The 14634-nt window shown below is 46.2% G+C and overlaps 1 protein-coding gene across 5 annotated transcripts in view; it reads left to right on the top strand.

Annotated features, from left to right (window-relative positions):
- ralgapa2 (Ral GTPase activating protein catalytic subunit alpha 2) overlaps positions 1-14634 on the top strand; it is a 233553-nt gene that overhangs the window by 36072 nt on the left and 182847 nt on the right. For all 5 annotated transcript variants that reach the window (XM_079527212.1, XM_079527209.1, XM_079527208.1 and 2 more), the window contains exons 2-3: positions 10005-10115; positions 13653-13702. In XM_079527212.1, the coding sequence (XP_079383338.1) occupies positions 10005-10115; positions 13653-13702 (161 nt within the window). The remainder of the gene's footprint in view (positions 1-10004; positions 10116-13652; positions 13703-14634) is intronic.

The raw sequence follows: 14634 nt of genomic DNA, 5'->3' as shown, positions 1-14634 counted from the left end.
AGAGATGTGTTGGGGAACTTGGGGTGAGCGTTGAGTCGCTTATCACGGACTGTACTCGCCTCGGTGAGTACAGTAGGTTATGACCTAAAGGAGTATGCGTGAGCCGTCATCCCTGTGGTAATGTGAGTGACTCTGGTCTGTTGTCCTGCACTGATGTGAATCAGGTCTGCACAGTGTTGTTTTTGACAGCACATCTTGATTTAGTTTTAGTCACATTTTAGTCACCTGAAATGTTTTAGTGTTAGTCTAGTTTTAAGTCGAGTACATATCATGAGACTAAAATGTAAATTTGGCGGGCCTTGATGGCGTCGTGATGCCTGATTTTAGACTTGGTTGCATGCTGCAAATAGTCGATCTACAAGCTCACAACGCGTCGCAGCGCTGCGACGCATTGTGAGCTTGTAGATCGGCTATTTTCAGCATGCAACCAAGCATACAATGACTTGTCATTTAGTTCTCCTGGATCTCCTCTCAACTTGTCCCTCCCTAACATTTTAGTGTAGATGTGTTGACGAAATTGTCAATATATTTAGACTTAGTTTTAGTCATCATAGCTTAGTTTTTATTTCGTTTTCCTTTGTGAAAAAAGGGGCTACAGGCTTTAGTTCCGACATACTATTGGTCCGACTGTCATTAGAACGACAACCTACCTCAAACCCTAACCTAACCATAACCTCAAGCACGGGAGCAGCGCATGTCCGAGCGTTGTTTCCGCATGTCAGACCTTTGGTGTGTCGGATCTGCGCGTGCATCCCAAAAAAGGTAGTCGATGAACATTTTTCGTCATAGTTTTTCTCTGTGACTGAGGTCTGCAGCCTTCCTTTCACTAATAATACACAATTACATTTAACATGGTCTCAGTCTCTGAATTACACAACATATTACCCACTGTTTCGCATACTGTAGGTACGTACGCACGCGCACACACACTAAAGCTAAATGCCTTAGAGCTGCCTTTCTCCACAACCTCCTCTCCTTTCCTGTCCGTCCCGTGGAGGCCAGTGATTGTGCTGATGAGGGGACATCTTTTCCTGGGGCTGTTGACATGCATTGCTAACGGGCAGGAAGCCCTCTGTCACAATAAAGCCCTGTTGAAATCTGGACCATGTGACTGTCTCAGATAAGAGCCCTATAACCCTGCAGGGCTACGGTAGTTGTACAGCCTTGGCCCTCAGTCCGACTCCTCACAGCATTAGTCCTGGCCTTCAGCACTGGCCCCCAACATTAGTCCTCAGCCCTGGTTCATAGCCTCCTGACCTTTAGCACTGGCCCCCAACATTAGTCCTCAGCCCTGGTTCATAGCCTCCTGGCCTTTAGCACTGGCCCCCAACATTAGTCCTCAGCCCTGGTTCATAGCCTCCTGGCCTTTAGCACTGGCCCCCAACATTAGTCCTCAGCCCTGGTTCATAGCCTCCTGACCTTTAGCACTGGCCCCCAACATTAGTCCTCAGCCCTGGTTCATAGCCTCCTGGCCTTTAGCACTGGCCCCCAACATTAGTCCTCAGCCCTGGTTCATAGCCTCCTGGCCTTTAGCACTGGTCCCCAACATTAGTCCTCAGCCCTGGTTCATAGCCTCCTGGCCTTTAGCACTGGCCCCCAACATTAGTCCTCAGCCCTGGTTCATAGCCTCCTGGCCTTTAGCACTGGCCCCCAACATTAGTCCTCAGCCCTGGTTCATAGCCTCCTGACCTTTAGCACTGGCCCCCAACATTAGTCCTCAGCCCTGGTTCATAGCCTCCTGGCCTTTAGCACTGGCCCCCAACATTAGTCCTCAGCCCTGGTTCATAGCCTCCTGGCCTTTAGCACTGGCCCCCAACACTAGTCCTCAGCCTGGTTCATAGCATTCTGCACTGGCCCCCAATATTAGCCCTCAGCCCTGGTTCAGCCACCTGGCCTTCAGGACTGGCCCCCAACATTAGTCCTCAGCCCTGGTTCATAGCCTCCTGGCCTTTAGCACTGGCCCCCAACATTAGTCCTCAGCCCTGGTTCATAGCCTCCTGGTTTTTAGCACTGGCCCCCAACATTAGTCCTCAGCCCTGGTTCATAGCCTCCTGGCCTTTAGCACTGGCCCCCAACACTAGTCCTCAGCCTGGTTCATAGCCTTTTGCACTGGCCCCCAACATTAGCCCTCAGCCCTGGTTCAGCCACCTGGCCTTCAGGACTGGCCCCCAACATTAGTCCTCAGCCCTGGTTCATAGCCGTGTGTGTGTGTGTGTGTGTGTGTGTGTGTGTGTGTGTGTGTGTGTGTGTGTGTGTGTGTGTGTGTGTGTGTGTGTGTGTGTGTGTGTGTGTGTGTGTGTGTGTGTGTGTGTGTGTGTGTGTGTGTGTGTGTGTGTGTGTGTGTGTGTGTGTGTGTGTGTGTGTGTGTGTGTGTGTGTGTGTGCGTGCGTGCGTGCGTGCGTGCGTGCGTGCGTGCGTGCGTGCGTGCGTGCGTGCGTGCGTGCGTGCGTGCGTGCGTGCGTGCGTGCGTGCGTGCGTGCGTGCGTGCGTGCGTGCGTGCGTGCGTGCGTGCGTGCGTGCGTGCGTGCGTGCGTGCGTGCGTGCGTGCGTGCGTGCGTGCGTGCGTGCGTGCGTGCGTGCGTGCGTGCGTGCGTGCGTGCGTGCGTGCGTGCGTGCGTGCGTGCGTGCGTGCGTGCGTGCGTGCGTGCGTGCGTGCGTGCGTGCGTGCGTGCGTGCGTGCGTGCGTGCGTGCGTGCGTGCGTGCGTGCGTGCGTGCGTGCGTGCGTGCGTGCGTGCGTGCGTGCGTGCGTGCGTGCGTGCGTGCGTGCGTGCGTGCGTGCGTGCGTGCGTGCGTGCGTGCGTGCGTGCGTGCGTGCGTGCGTGCGTGCGTGCGTGCGTGCGTGCGTGCGTGCGTGCGCAGCCAGGGCCATTTGGTCTGTGACTACTGTGTAGCCAGGGCCATTGTCTGTGTGTGCGGTCAAGTGTATTACAGTGTTTGTCCTCGAGTGTCACTGCAGCAGAGGTGTGAATTGAACAGATGTGATTAGCTCAGCATTGGTGTTCATCAAGAAGACGTGTGTGCACGTGTGTGCGTGTGTGTGTGAAGGAAGAGGGTTTAATGAAGTGTTGTCTCCTCTGGGAGATCGAGGCTGTGCAACAACTTAAAAGATAAGAGAGAGAGAGAGAGAGGGAGCATGAGAGAGAGAGAGAAAGCGAGAGAGAGATACTACTCCGTGCTACACTGATGCACAATGCGAGAACTTGGAGTAGGATCACACACGCACGCACACGCGTACAAACACACGCACGCAATGCCACGCACACCACTGTCTCACACACAAGAATTCACTAGTGGCACACAGGCCATTATGTGCGCTGCGTGCAATAATGCTCAGGCTTGCTTGGCTGTGAAGGCTGCATTGCAGATCTATTGATGTTGTTATCGATTGTTTGTATTGACAATTTGCAATGAAATGCAAACATACATGTATTTGTATCTGTGAAAAGGATAAAACTAAAACTAAAAAAATAAGCTTATTTCCATCACATTCATTGAGGGTAAATCTGCCATGTCGACATTAAGTTTAATTATGATACAGTACCTCATGGAAATACAATATTTCTAGTAGATTTAGATTGTCTTTAAACGTTTCTCTTCTTTCACATCAGGACTGTTTATCAGACTCTCACCTATCTCGCAGACCCCCCTCCAGTCAGTGGTCAGAGTTTGAATCAATGTAGAATTATGTGCAATTTTGCAGAATGTAATTTGCATGTGAGGGGACTCAATTTATTTGACTATGTTTAAAAAACATATTGTATTTTTGGGGGGCACAGTCGGTAGTGCTGTCGCCTCACAGCTAGAAGGTCCTGGGTTCGATTCCCGCTGGGGACGCTGTGGGCGTGCTCTCTCTCCTCCGCGTCATCAGTGCCCATACCTGAGGCGGGGTTGGCGAAAGGGCATTTCTGTGTGGAGTTTGCATGTTCTCCCCGTGTCCCCTAGGGTAGGTACCCTCACAAAAAACATGCAGTAATCCTGGTCTCTAAACTACCTCCACCTGGTCAGCCTGGGCGCCTGAAAGAAAGGAACTGGTCGGAATAACGTGTTCCTTCCATGCGCTACGTCTGGCCGGGGAAACTCCCCTGTCAGGTGAAAAGAAGCAGCTTGGACTCCTCATGCATAGATGGAAGCATGAGGCCAGTCCGCGGCCCCCCCAGGTTGGCAGAGGAGGTGCAGCGCTCAGGATTACATTAGATAATTGACACTGGGTGAAAAAAATCACACTTATGCCAATGTGCCAGTGATCACCCTCCCCTGTGCCAATGTTGTCACCTGCATCCTTCTGTATTAGGATGGTCTATAGACTATAGAGAGAGTTTTCCCTGACTATCCGTGTAAGACGATTGCTCAATAGCGAAACTTTCTCTTTTGTTTTGTTTTGCAGCCTAAAGCAGTAGACACATTTATATTCATACAACTGTAATCCTATCTGTTGAAGATGGCCTATCTTCTTTAAATGTAAACAACACTGGATTTGTCATTTGTGACAATGGCACACACATATTATGTAAACCTTCTAAATAGTACTGAAAACTAGGGCTGTATGAATTATTTTCTCAGAAATAAGAAGGAAAATCCATTTGAAAACAAAATAGTGAAAATAGCTCACAAGCTTGTGAACTCGACTTGTAGACTGGCACGATACCGTTATACAACAAAGTATAAAGTCAGACTAGTTGATTTAGTCGATTATAAGAAAATGTGTTTCAATTTATCATGTTGATTCACTGATTAGCTGAAACCACGCTTGCGCAGATTATAAAAATGGCAGTCCTGCCAGTAATCTCCCAAGTATCTAGTCTGTGACAGATGTCAGTGTTTGCCATCCAACATTGACGTCCTATAAATAATAGCAGTGTCCCTTCTTTGCATTTTCACTGTTCTGTGTGTTCTTCCATGCAGAGCTTCTGTCAGCTCAGCTTTGACATGATTAGCCTACATTTCTCTTTTTAAGTAAACATCCTCCACAGTCTAAAATAAAGGGCCTTTTGGCATGCAGGATTTTGGGGATTTGGGTTATTATTCTGTTGGATCTGTCTGTGATGACAAGTGTGATAAACACTTCCAAATGTGATGGAACCGATTCCAGACCAGTTCCAGACTGGTCCGATTCCAGACAGTACGTCCAAGTTGGATCCAGTTTCGCGTTCCGTATCCCAACAACCCTATTCCAAAGGAGCCAGAGCTGAATAAGATAAACTCTCTCTGGAAACGGATGCAGTTTTGTTCTGCCCAGTAGCAATAAGAGACACTGCTTTTACTTTTTCCTTCTGAAGCCTGGTCATTTCCCTTCACTGTATCCCGCATCCTTTAAGCGAGTAGTCTCGCGTTACCAGACTGTTGTCTCTCGCAATTTCCAAATGCTTCCATCATACAGTCTGGAGCAACGGAAGAGCTGTCAGGAGTAAAATCGGAATTGGAGCCTCCTCCCCACTTCCGTTTTGTCTTTACAGTCGCGCAAATTTATCCTAATATAAATAGAAATCATCTAAGCATATATAGCTTGCTGCTTAGCAGAAAAGGAAATACAAAAATGATATGTAAATTTAAATTTAAAATATATTTTCGTGAACGGAAATGGCAGCTTCCTTACTCGGATTTCGGGAGGTGTAGTTCCAGACTCTATATAGCATTCAGGAGGTGTAGTTCCAGACTCTATATAGCATTCAGGAGGTGTAGTTCCAGACTCTTTATAGCATTCAGGAGGTGTAGTTCCAGACTCTTTATAGCATTCAGGAGGTGTAGTTCCAGACTCTATATAGCATTCGGAGATTGTGGAATAGTTGTCTGGCACGAGACGGTAACAGGTACGGTCGCCCCAATTCCATCTCGCCCCAGCTTATTGCCGCTGACCTCACGCCGACAGCTCAGTGCGGTGGTTCTTTATTCTGTTTTACTGAGAATAAGGTTGGAAATAAGTTTAGGGTTAGGCATAGTTTTTACTGGGGTTAAATTTAGGAATAGGGTTAGGTTTAGGCATAGTTTTACTGAGGTTAAGGTTAGGAATAAGGTTAGGTTTAACCGTTTAAGCATCATTTACTTAGATTACTTTAGGAATACCAGGTCGCGCTGTTCCACCGGCTGTACGCCCGGGGAGAGTTGGTAAAGGGGCGAGTTGTTTTGTATTCCACGAGACTACTAAGCGAGAGGTCTAGAAACCTTTTCTCATCTCTCAGAGCTATGAGAAGATATAAACCTGCCGGCCTTTTGTGGCTCGGCCGACTGCAAAATGCCAGCGCGTCCCCATGAGCCTGGCTGTCTTGTTGGGAGTGTTCCAGTGTGACATGTGGGGCAGGCACAATCACAACAGAAGGTGAGCCTTAATTGCTCAGTTGATGTACCAGGACCCCCCCTCCAAAGCCCCCCCCCCCCCCCCCCCCTCCCTGTATGTGTTTCTATTCAGACCAGGACTATCTCGTTACCAACCGTTGGTAACTGGGAACGAATGCAGAGTTTTGGGACTGGGCTGGTTTCCTCCTCCAGGCCTGTGAATGTGTGGTTATAGGGCTGGGGCGTAATAATATCAAGTTATCCAATTAGATTCATTTAACCACATGAAGCCTGCTGTCCCTATTCTTTTTATAATAGCCAAACATTTTGGTGAAAATAGGGGAAGATCTCACCTCTGCTTTTAGACTCTCTGGCTCTCTATCTCTCTTTCTCTGGGCTGTGGTTGGTGCTAGAGTGATAAGGAAGAACGCCTTGTCTCTCGGAGCAAGATCAAATGAATGATACATATGCCATTTGATAGCTTTATTTTTCGATATACAATATTTTAGGTAATACATAGTGGTTTAAATAAACAATTTGAAACTATTCTTTACATTTTACCTGAGCAAGTGTTTTGTTGTGTGAAAGGAATTAAGTTCCTTTCCCAAATATAAGATGGTTCAATGATTGAAGCAAATGAAAGCCCGGGCTGAGCCGAGCTGAACTGTGCTGTGAGAAACATGCTACAACAATGACCTTTTCCTTGAAACGGGACATGATGATAGGCAAGTCAAACCATGTACTGACAGAATCTGAAAGCAATTTGAGAGCAAATCACTGTCTGTGGCCAAGTTGGTTTTGTGGGTCAACAATACCACATGGATGGAGGATCCCCTCATGTCAGCCTGACCTACATTTCATTTTCATCAATCAATGGGAGTGACGTTGCGTGACTTCTGTCTGTCACGCAGGGCATTCGGGGCAGCGGCCCAGTCCCAGACGCACGTGTAAACATGTGAGGCAGACGACCGATGAATGATATGCTATAATTTTGAATATTAGTCCTGTACTGTACACATTAGGGGTAGCTTGAATTTCTCAGTTGAGCCGAGTCACAGAGGTGCTTCTCCGTCATAGTGCCACAAATGACGCAATGGCCAAATCAAATATGGATGCCTATGATGAACGAAATCACACTATTTGTGTTCATGCATGAGACTAGTGTATTATGTAGTACCTCTATTTTGAGTGGTGTGTGAAATACATTTTATATATAATATGGCACATGCTGTAGATATGATTTGTACTGCAAACGGACAGCATTATTGGTAATTGGTAAGAGAGTTGAGCCAGAAGGCAAAGCTCTCTGTCTACCGAGCAATCTTCGTTCCTACTCTCACTTAATATGGTCATGAAGTGTGGGTCATGACCAAAAGAATAAGGTCGCGAATACAAGCGGCCAAAATTTGTTTTCTTCGACGGGTGGCTGGCATCTCCCTTAGAGATAGGGTGAGAAGTGCAGTCACGCGAGCGAGACTCGGAGTAGAGTCGCTGCTCCTTCGCCTGGAAAGGAGCCATCTTAGGTGGTTCAGGCATCTGGTTAGGATGACTCTCGGGCGTCTCCCTAGGGAGATCCTCGAGGCACGCCCCACTGGGAGGCAGACCAAGGCGCAGTTGGAGGAAACGCATCGACTCGAACGTCTCGGGATCCCCAGGAGAAAGTCACTAATGGTGCTCTGGTGAGGTAACTCTAGAGCTCTCTGGTGGAGCTGTTGCCCCCGTGACCTGACTACGGATAAGCGGTTGAAGATGGATGGATGGATTATTGGTAATGTACAGTAGAAATGCATTACTACAGTGCATACTGTACCATATTACAATACATAGTGTGACTACCAGAGCTTGTAGGAGTTGATCTGCTGACTTGACCTTCTGCCCCGACTGGAGGAGAGGCTCCTCTTATGACACAACAGGGCAACGTTTCCGTTTGGCTTGGTGACTTTATGCAACAGGATGCTAATGATGCGTTCCTGACAGCAGCAGTGCTCCAATCACTGCCACCAGCCCAGAGCACATGTGCAGGTAGTGAGATAGCTTCTGTTTGACCTGCCGACACACTTCTGAGAGTCTGACGTGGTACTACAATGTCAGCATGTTTTAGCTTTTCTGCCTTTTATTTGGATATTCTAAGTGAGGAGTTACAGGAAAGGGGGAGAGAGAGATGGGCATTGGAGGAAAACATGTGTTATCACATGTCTTATGTTCTTGTGTTCAATTTTTTACATCGGCTACTGTCCCTGTGCAAACTTAGTTAAAATCTCTGTTATGATCACACACATACAGTATATTGAATTAATACCCAGCATTTTTTTTCGCTAGCTTTGCTTTAGGAGTTGATCAATTGGTATATGAATTGAGAGTTGAGATTGAGAATATGGTATCTAGTTCACACTACACGAGTAGTCGGCACTGAAACATGACAAGCAGACTTGATCCACGTGGAGTATTTAGCCCATCAACACTACAACACGGATAGCATCGTCTGCCGAGGGTCGCCAGCCAACCGAACATGTTCGGTTCTTCCTCAACGGCTTCCGATGCGTCGGCAAGGTGATATGGACGGCAAGCGACGGGAGCTTATCGTCGGGAGTCTCCCGCCGACAAGCTCACGACGCTTTGAAACTGTCCGACAGCCGACCGTCGGGTGCTATATGGAGCTACCTTTAACCCATTCTTGACGGGAACCCCTTTTGGTGTTTTAAGCATTATGTTGTGCTTTAGCTATTGAAAAATAGAAGATCTACAAGCTACGAGCTTGTAGATCTGCTATTTTTGAAAAATCACGAAAATGTGTGCAAATCTATATTCTTTCAGAGCGAACGTTTTTAACTCAAATCTTTGCTTCTGGGGGGTCCCTGGAACAACATATTTACAGATGGGGGTCGGTTGCCAATTTCATAAAATCTTTGGGGTCATTGACATGAAAATGTTTGAGAACCACTGACACAGAAACATGAGGTTTTTCAGAAAACTGTCAGGTTTTAGAAGACATTTGTAGAATCGTCCTCAGGTCTATTGGAAGGAGCTGTGGCGTGCAGTAGTACAGTACAGTACAGTAGGTGTGCAAGGTACTGTACAACAGATCAGAGCAGGGTGCTCCACTGCACTGCTCCTCCACACATCGTGGACAGGCAGTGAGGAGGATGTCCTAGACCTGGACTAGATAATCAGCTCGGACACACTTTTCTCAGGGTCATTGCGGGGACGAATACTGGTTGACAGCTGTGGTGTGTGCGTATTTGTACCCATGGGAGTGAGCGTCTGACACACACACACACACACACACACACACACACACACACACACACACACACACACACACACACACACACACACACTCTCTCACACACACGGCTCTCCTGTGGATTCCTTCTGACAGCAAGATGGATCCATATAATAATCAGGTGTTCTACTTCCACTTGGAATTGTTCCTCATTGTGAATGTCTTTCTGTGCCTCCATGGCATGTCAGAGCACCGTTACGAGGAGTCGCGGTACTCATACAGGAGTCACTAGTATGTAATAATTATGTATCCCAGTACAAGAGTCACGATACAATACCTACCGTATGCCAGTGCAGGAGTCTCAATGCGATATGTATGTAAAGGAGTCGCAATGTGAAGCACTTTGATTCAACTAACCCAATTTAAATGACTTTACGTATTTACTTTCAACCTTGTTTTGACTGATTTCCCCCCCCCCCCCCCCCTTCTGTTTTGTGTTTCAAATTACAGATATCATTGAGAAGAGTGAACTGAAGGCGTTCTTCGAGAGCAACTGTTCTCAGATTTATTTTATCTTCTATGAAAATTTCATTACACTGGAAAGTAACTTAAAACAAAAAGGTGAGCATATTGTTTTTTCTCCTTTTTCTTTTTTTTAACCCATTCAAACCGGGACTGTGTCATTTAAGATTTTTTCTTCAAAAATAGCAGATATACAAGCTTGTACATCTGCTAACAGTGTAGAGAACTACTGAAGGCATTTGTAGAATTCGTGTTTTGTAGAATTTTGTAGAATCACAAGTCTCAAATACGATTTATTCAACATTTCCCATCTGGCAAAGTGGCAACACAGCATATCCCAGCAATCAGAAAACCAGAGGAATGGTACATTTACACCTAGCTCATCCTACACTACAATACCCTCTCAGCCTCTCAGCATAGCCTCCGCAGACCAATACATGAACCCACCGTGAACTCGCAGTACAACCCACAGGATAACCCATTGAGCCCACGACCAAAAAACTGCTAATGATTTGGGAACGGAGAGAGAGAAAGTGAAAGCCCCCAGAGGTTAGGCATGTCATTAACTACACGCACGCACGCACGCACGCACGCACGCACGCACGCACGCACGCACGCACGCACGCACGCACGCACGCACGCACGTACACACACACACCCACACTGTAGGGAATCATTTTCATTTATACAGTAGGATCACCCTGTTTAATTTAATAGGAAGTTGGACTGCTGCACTATATTGAACCATGATTGTGATCCATGTGGGATTACAGCGCGGCTCGAGACTGTAACGACATTCACGTCGTCCAGGGGACATTAAAATATGTATCTGGGACGAAAATGAATGAATGTCCCCTGGGACGCAGTCGGGACAAAGTGGATTTATTTGAGCATTTCACTGTCACTGTACGAACAGTGGAGCAAACTATAGTGGCACGAGATCGCTGAATGAGACGCGCGAAAAATATCGTGTTTACAGAATGCTAATACTGTAAATACTGTAGTTGCAAACATGATGTGATTAGTGATGGGAATTATCGATTAATGCATTAATAGTTAATTGGTACGTTTTGATAAGCTTATCGATTGATTAACCGGTTAGTTGATAAGCAGCGTTCATTTTTTTTTTGAGAATCTTAATTTGTTTATAATTGTTATACTTTAGCTATTGAAAAATAGCAGATCTACAAGCTCATGGCATGGCACCGAGTGCAGATCTGCTATTTTTGTTAAATTGTGAAAGTGTGGCACACATCCTTGTATAAATATTCTTTCAGAGCAAACGTTTTTAACTCAAATCTTTGCTTCTGGGCGGGTCCCTGGAAAAACACGTTTTCAGATGGGGGGGGGGGGCAAATACAGATCATTCTGGGTGTCCTTGACATGAAAAAGGATGAGCACCACTGACATAGAAACATAGTTTTTTCAGAAAAATACATATTTTTTGAATCGGCCTCAGGTCTAAATGGGTTTAAGATATGATGATAATGTTAAAGCTCAGACACACTTTTACAAGGGAGCCGTTGTTTGAATTTGGGCGACGTCAGTTTTAATGTTTCACCTTTGGCATCTGGGTAAATTATAATTAAATTCCCAAATTCAAGAGGTTGTTTTTCTTTGACACCAATGCCAGTCTTCCACGCACTTGGCACTGATTTCACTGAGTTCCTTGCTGTGACACAACTCCCTCGGTAAAAGAATACCGAAGGTTATTTATTCAAATTCTTAAGTCCTCAGTCTTTTTACCAGCTGATTGCAAAGCAAGCAGCAGGTCTATGAATAGGTATGAAACTTGCAACACCGCAAATTGCGAGAGTACACCATTGGCTCACTAGTAGACACCTAGTCTCACTGGTGAGTGGGTTGCCTAGTCTGCATATTTCCCCACGACGCTTTGCTTGTTCTTCACCTCACAGTTGCTTTGCTGGTTTTGGGAGGCTGGTTAGCTTATTTCTGACACGACAGTTGACTACACTGGCAACCATACTGCCGACTACTTCTGATTGCTGATTGACTGCCTTGTCTCCAGCAACAAACTATGGGGAACATGAGTCCCCGTCTCAAAACCAAAACGGATGCAACAATGACTTCCCATTACTGTAATTCCTCCAACACTCGCACATGATGCATCTTTACCATTATGACGACCCCCCTCTTATCCCCACCGACCCCTCGTTATCAGGTCTTGTATCAGCCATTGTTTAGTGGCCACAAATCACACTATGAAAATAGAAAGGATTGCCTAATCATATTTCACCAGCAACAATCATAAAAATTCAACTATTTGTAGATTTATAATACATTCATCATTTAATTCATTCAAAATGGAACAAATTCTAATCATTTGGGGTACTTTTTTAATTCACTTTGGCACAGTTAAAATCTTATTTTTGACGGTCCTGGCACAGTGGTGAAGAAAGTTAGTCTGGACTCATGGGTATCCTCATAAAAACTAAATTTATTATAGTTGTATAATAGTGTTATGGCTCTCCCCAAACCCCAAATCAGTGATCGCCCTCCCTCCAGTTCTCTGTGGCGTTTGTCCTGCGACAGTGTGTTCCAAAATGCTTCAGGCTTCAGGAGAATGACTGGAGCAATAACACCACCAACCAACCCCAAACGACACCAACCATCCCCCGCCCAACTCCACCTGTTGTGAGGCCAATTAGAAGCAATGCAGGGCCTCTGTAATGAGTGGTGTATTAATACTCACTCTCTCAATAATTAACTCCCCCCCCCCCTCTCTCTATCTCTCTCTCTCTCTCTCTCAATCTTTGTTCTGCTGCAATACAACTCATTTAAAGGATATGACAGAAGTGAGGGCAAAGTGTTTTTTTCTTCTTCTTCTCCGCCCTTCCTCCATCTCCGTCACACACACACACACACACACACACACACCCTGTCTTAATTGAGGCATTGAGTTTTTGACAGGGGCCAGTCTCGAATTGCAGCCGCCAGTAAGTGCTCTTTGAGAGCGGTTTTGAAGGAGTCTAGAGATTCACATTTCTTAATGGCCAGTTAACCAATTTTGGGCAGGAACCCCTTTTGGTGTTAGCATTATGTTATGCTTTAGCTATTGAAAAATAGCAGATCCTGGCGCGCTACGAGCTTGTAGGTCTGCTATTTTTGAAAAATCGTGAAAATGCGGCACAAATCTTTGAATATATATTCTTTCAGAAGATCTTTTTTTATTTCGACGTCAGGCCTAAAGGTTAAGAGTACAGTTCACTCAAGTCCGTTGCATTAAGACATTGCATTAAACCAGAAAAAAACACCCATGTCCAAATACTAAATCCCTGACGGTATCTAGTGTCATATCAGGATATACATTAATATTGATATTTGCACATCCCTAATTCCATTACAGTGAGTCTCCCAGTTTCCCAGAAGACTTTAGGTCCAGTTGTAAATTGCAGACATATAAGGTTATTTTATGGCAGTTTTGAAAGAGGTTAGGCAGTCACATTTTCAATGGCTGGTTGGTAGGGCATTCCACATTTTGGTGGCATAATCGTAGAATGAATTCATCCCCATGTTTGTGCCGAATCTGGGGGGGAATCCCTCTAGTGTCAAAACAGTAGTTTTTAACTGTGAGAAAGAGTGTACCAACTGCATGCTGTCCTTCTGTCCTTCCAGGGAACAAATCTCAGAGGGAGGAGCTGGACTCCATCCTCTATATTTTTGAAGTAAGTACCTTCATCTTCCTCTTCAATCTGTGATTCATACTGTCGCTGATGGTCAGAAACCTTGTATTTCCATCATTTCTTTTTTTTATGTATTTTTATTTTCATAAATTAATGTCCTATTTTTGAGTGGTGCAACCACTCCAAGGAACAGCAATGTCTGTGTTAACCTACCTATGTGTTCATGTGTCCGTTCACCTACCTATGTGACTATGAGCACCAGTACCAATGAGTACCAAAAGTGGCACTGTTGTGCCAGAAACAGAGAGAGAGAGATAGTGCTGCACTGTTGCCTGCTAATGAGAGACAGAGAGAGAGGGGGGGGGGGAGTTGCACCACTCAGTTCACACGGGTGTGATTTTATACTGCATCGTACGACAGTGTGGGGCAAGAAATTGGGCTGTTCTACAAACTCACAATGCGTCTAAGGGGTGCGGGTTAAGAGGTGCGTCTAGGGGTGTGGGTTAAGAGGTGCTCTAGGGGTGCGGGTTAAGAGGGTGTGGGTTAAGAGGTGCTCTAGGGGTGCGGGTTAAGAGGGTGTGGGTTAAGAGGTGCTCTAGGGGTGCGGGTTAAGAGGTGCGTCTAGGGGTGCGGGTTAAGAGGTGCGTCTAGGGGTGCGGGTTAAGAGGTGCGTCTAGGGGTGTGGGTTAAGAGGGGTGTGGGTTAAACTCACAATGCGTCTAAGGGTGCGGCGGGTTAAGAGTTGCTCGTCTTTTGAAGGTTGGATAAACATTGTCCATTGTTTTCCAGCCTGGCAGAGGGATGATGTAATTTCCTCTTTTTACATCCCAGGTGTGTGTTGACTGTTGAGGTGGATATGTAAAGCAGGAGGTGTGTGTGTGTGTGTGTGTGTGTGTGTGTGTGTGTGTGTGTGTGTGTGTGTGTGTGTGTGTGTGTGTGTGTGTGTGTGTGTGTGTGTGTGTGTGTGTGTGTGT

The sequence above is a fragment of the Electrona antarctica genome (genome assembly GCF_951216825.1).
Source record: "Electrona antarctica genome assembly, chromosome: 18".
NCBI classification, from domain to species: Eukaryota; Metazoa; Chordata; class Actinopteri; order Myctophiformes; family Myctophidae; genus Electrona; species Electrona antarctica.
The sequence above is the reverse complement of the archived record's forward strand: the minus strand, read 5'-3'. Positions and strand labels throughout refer to the sequence as shown.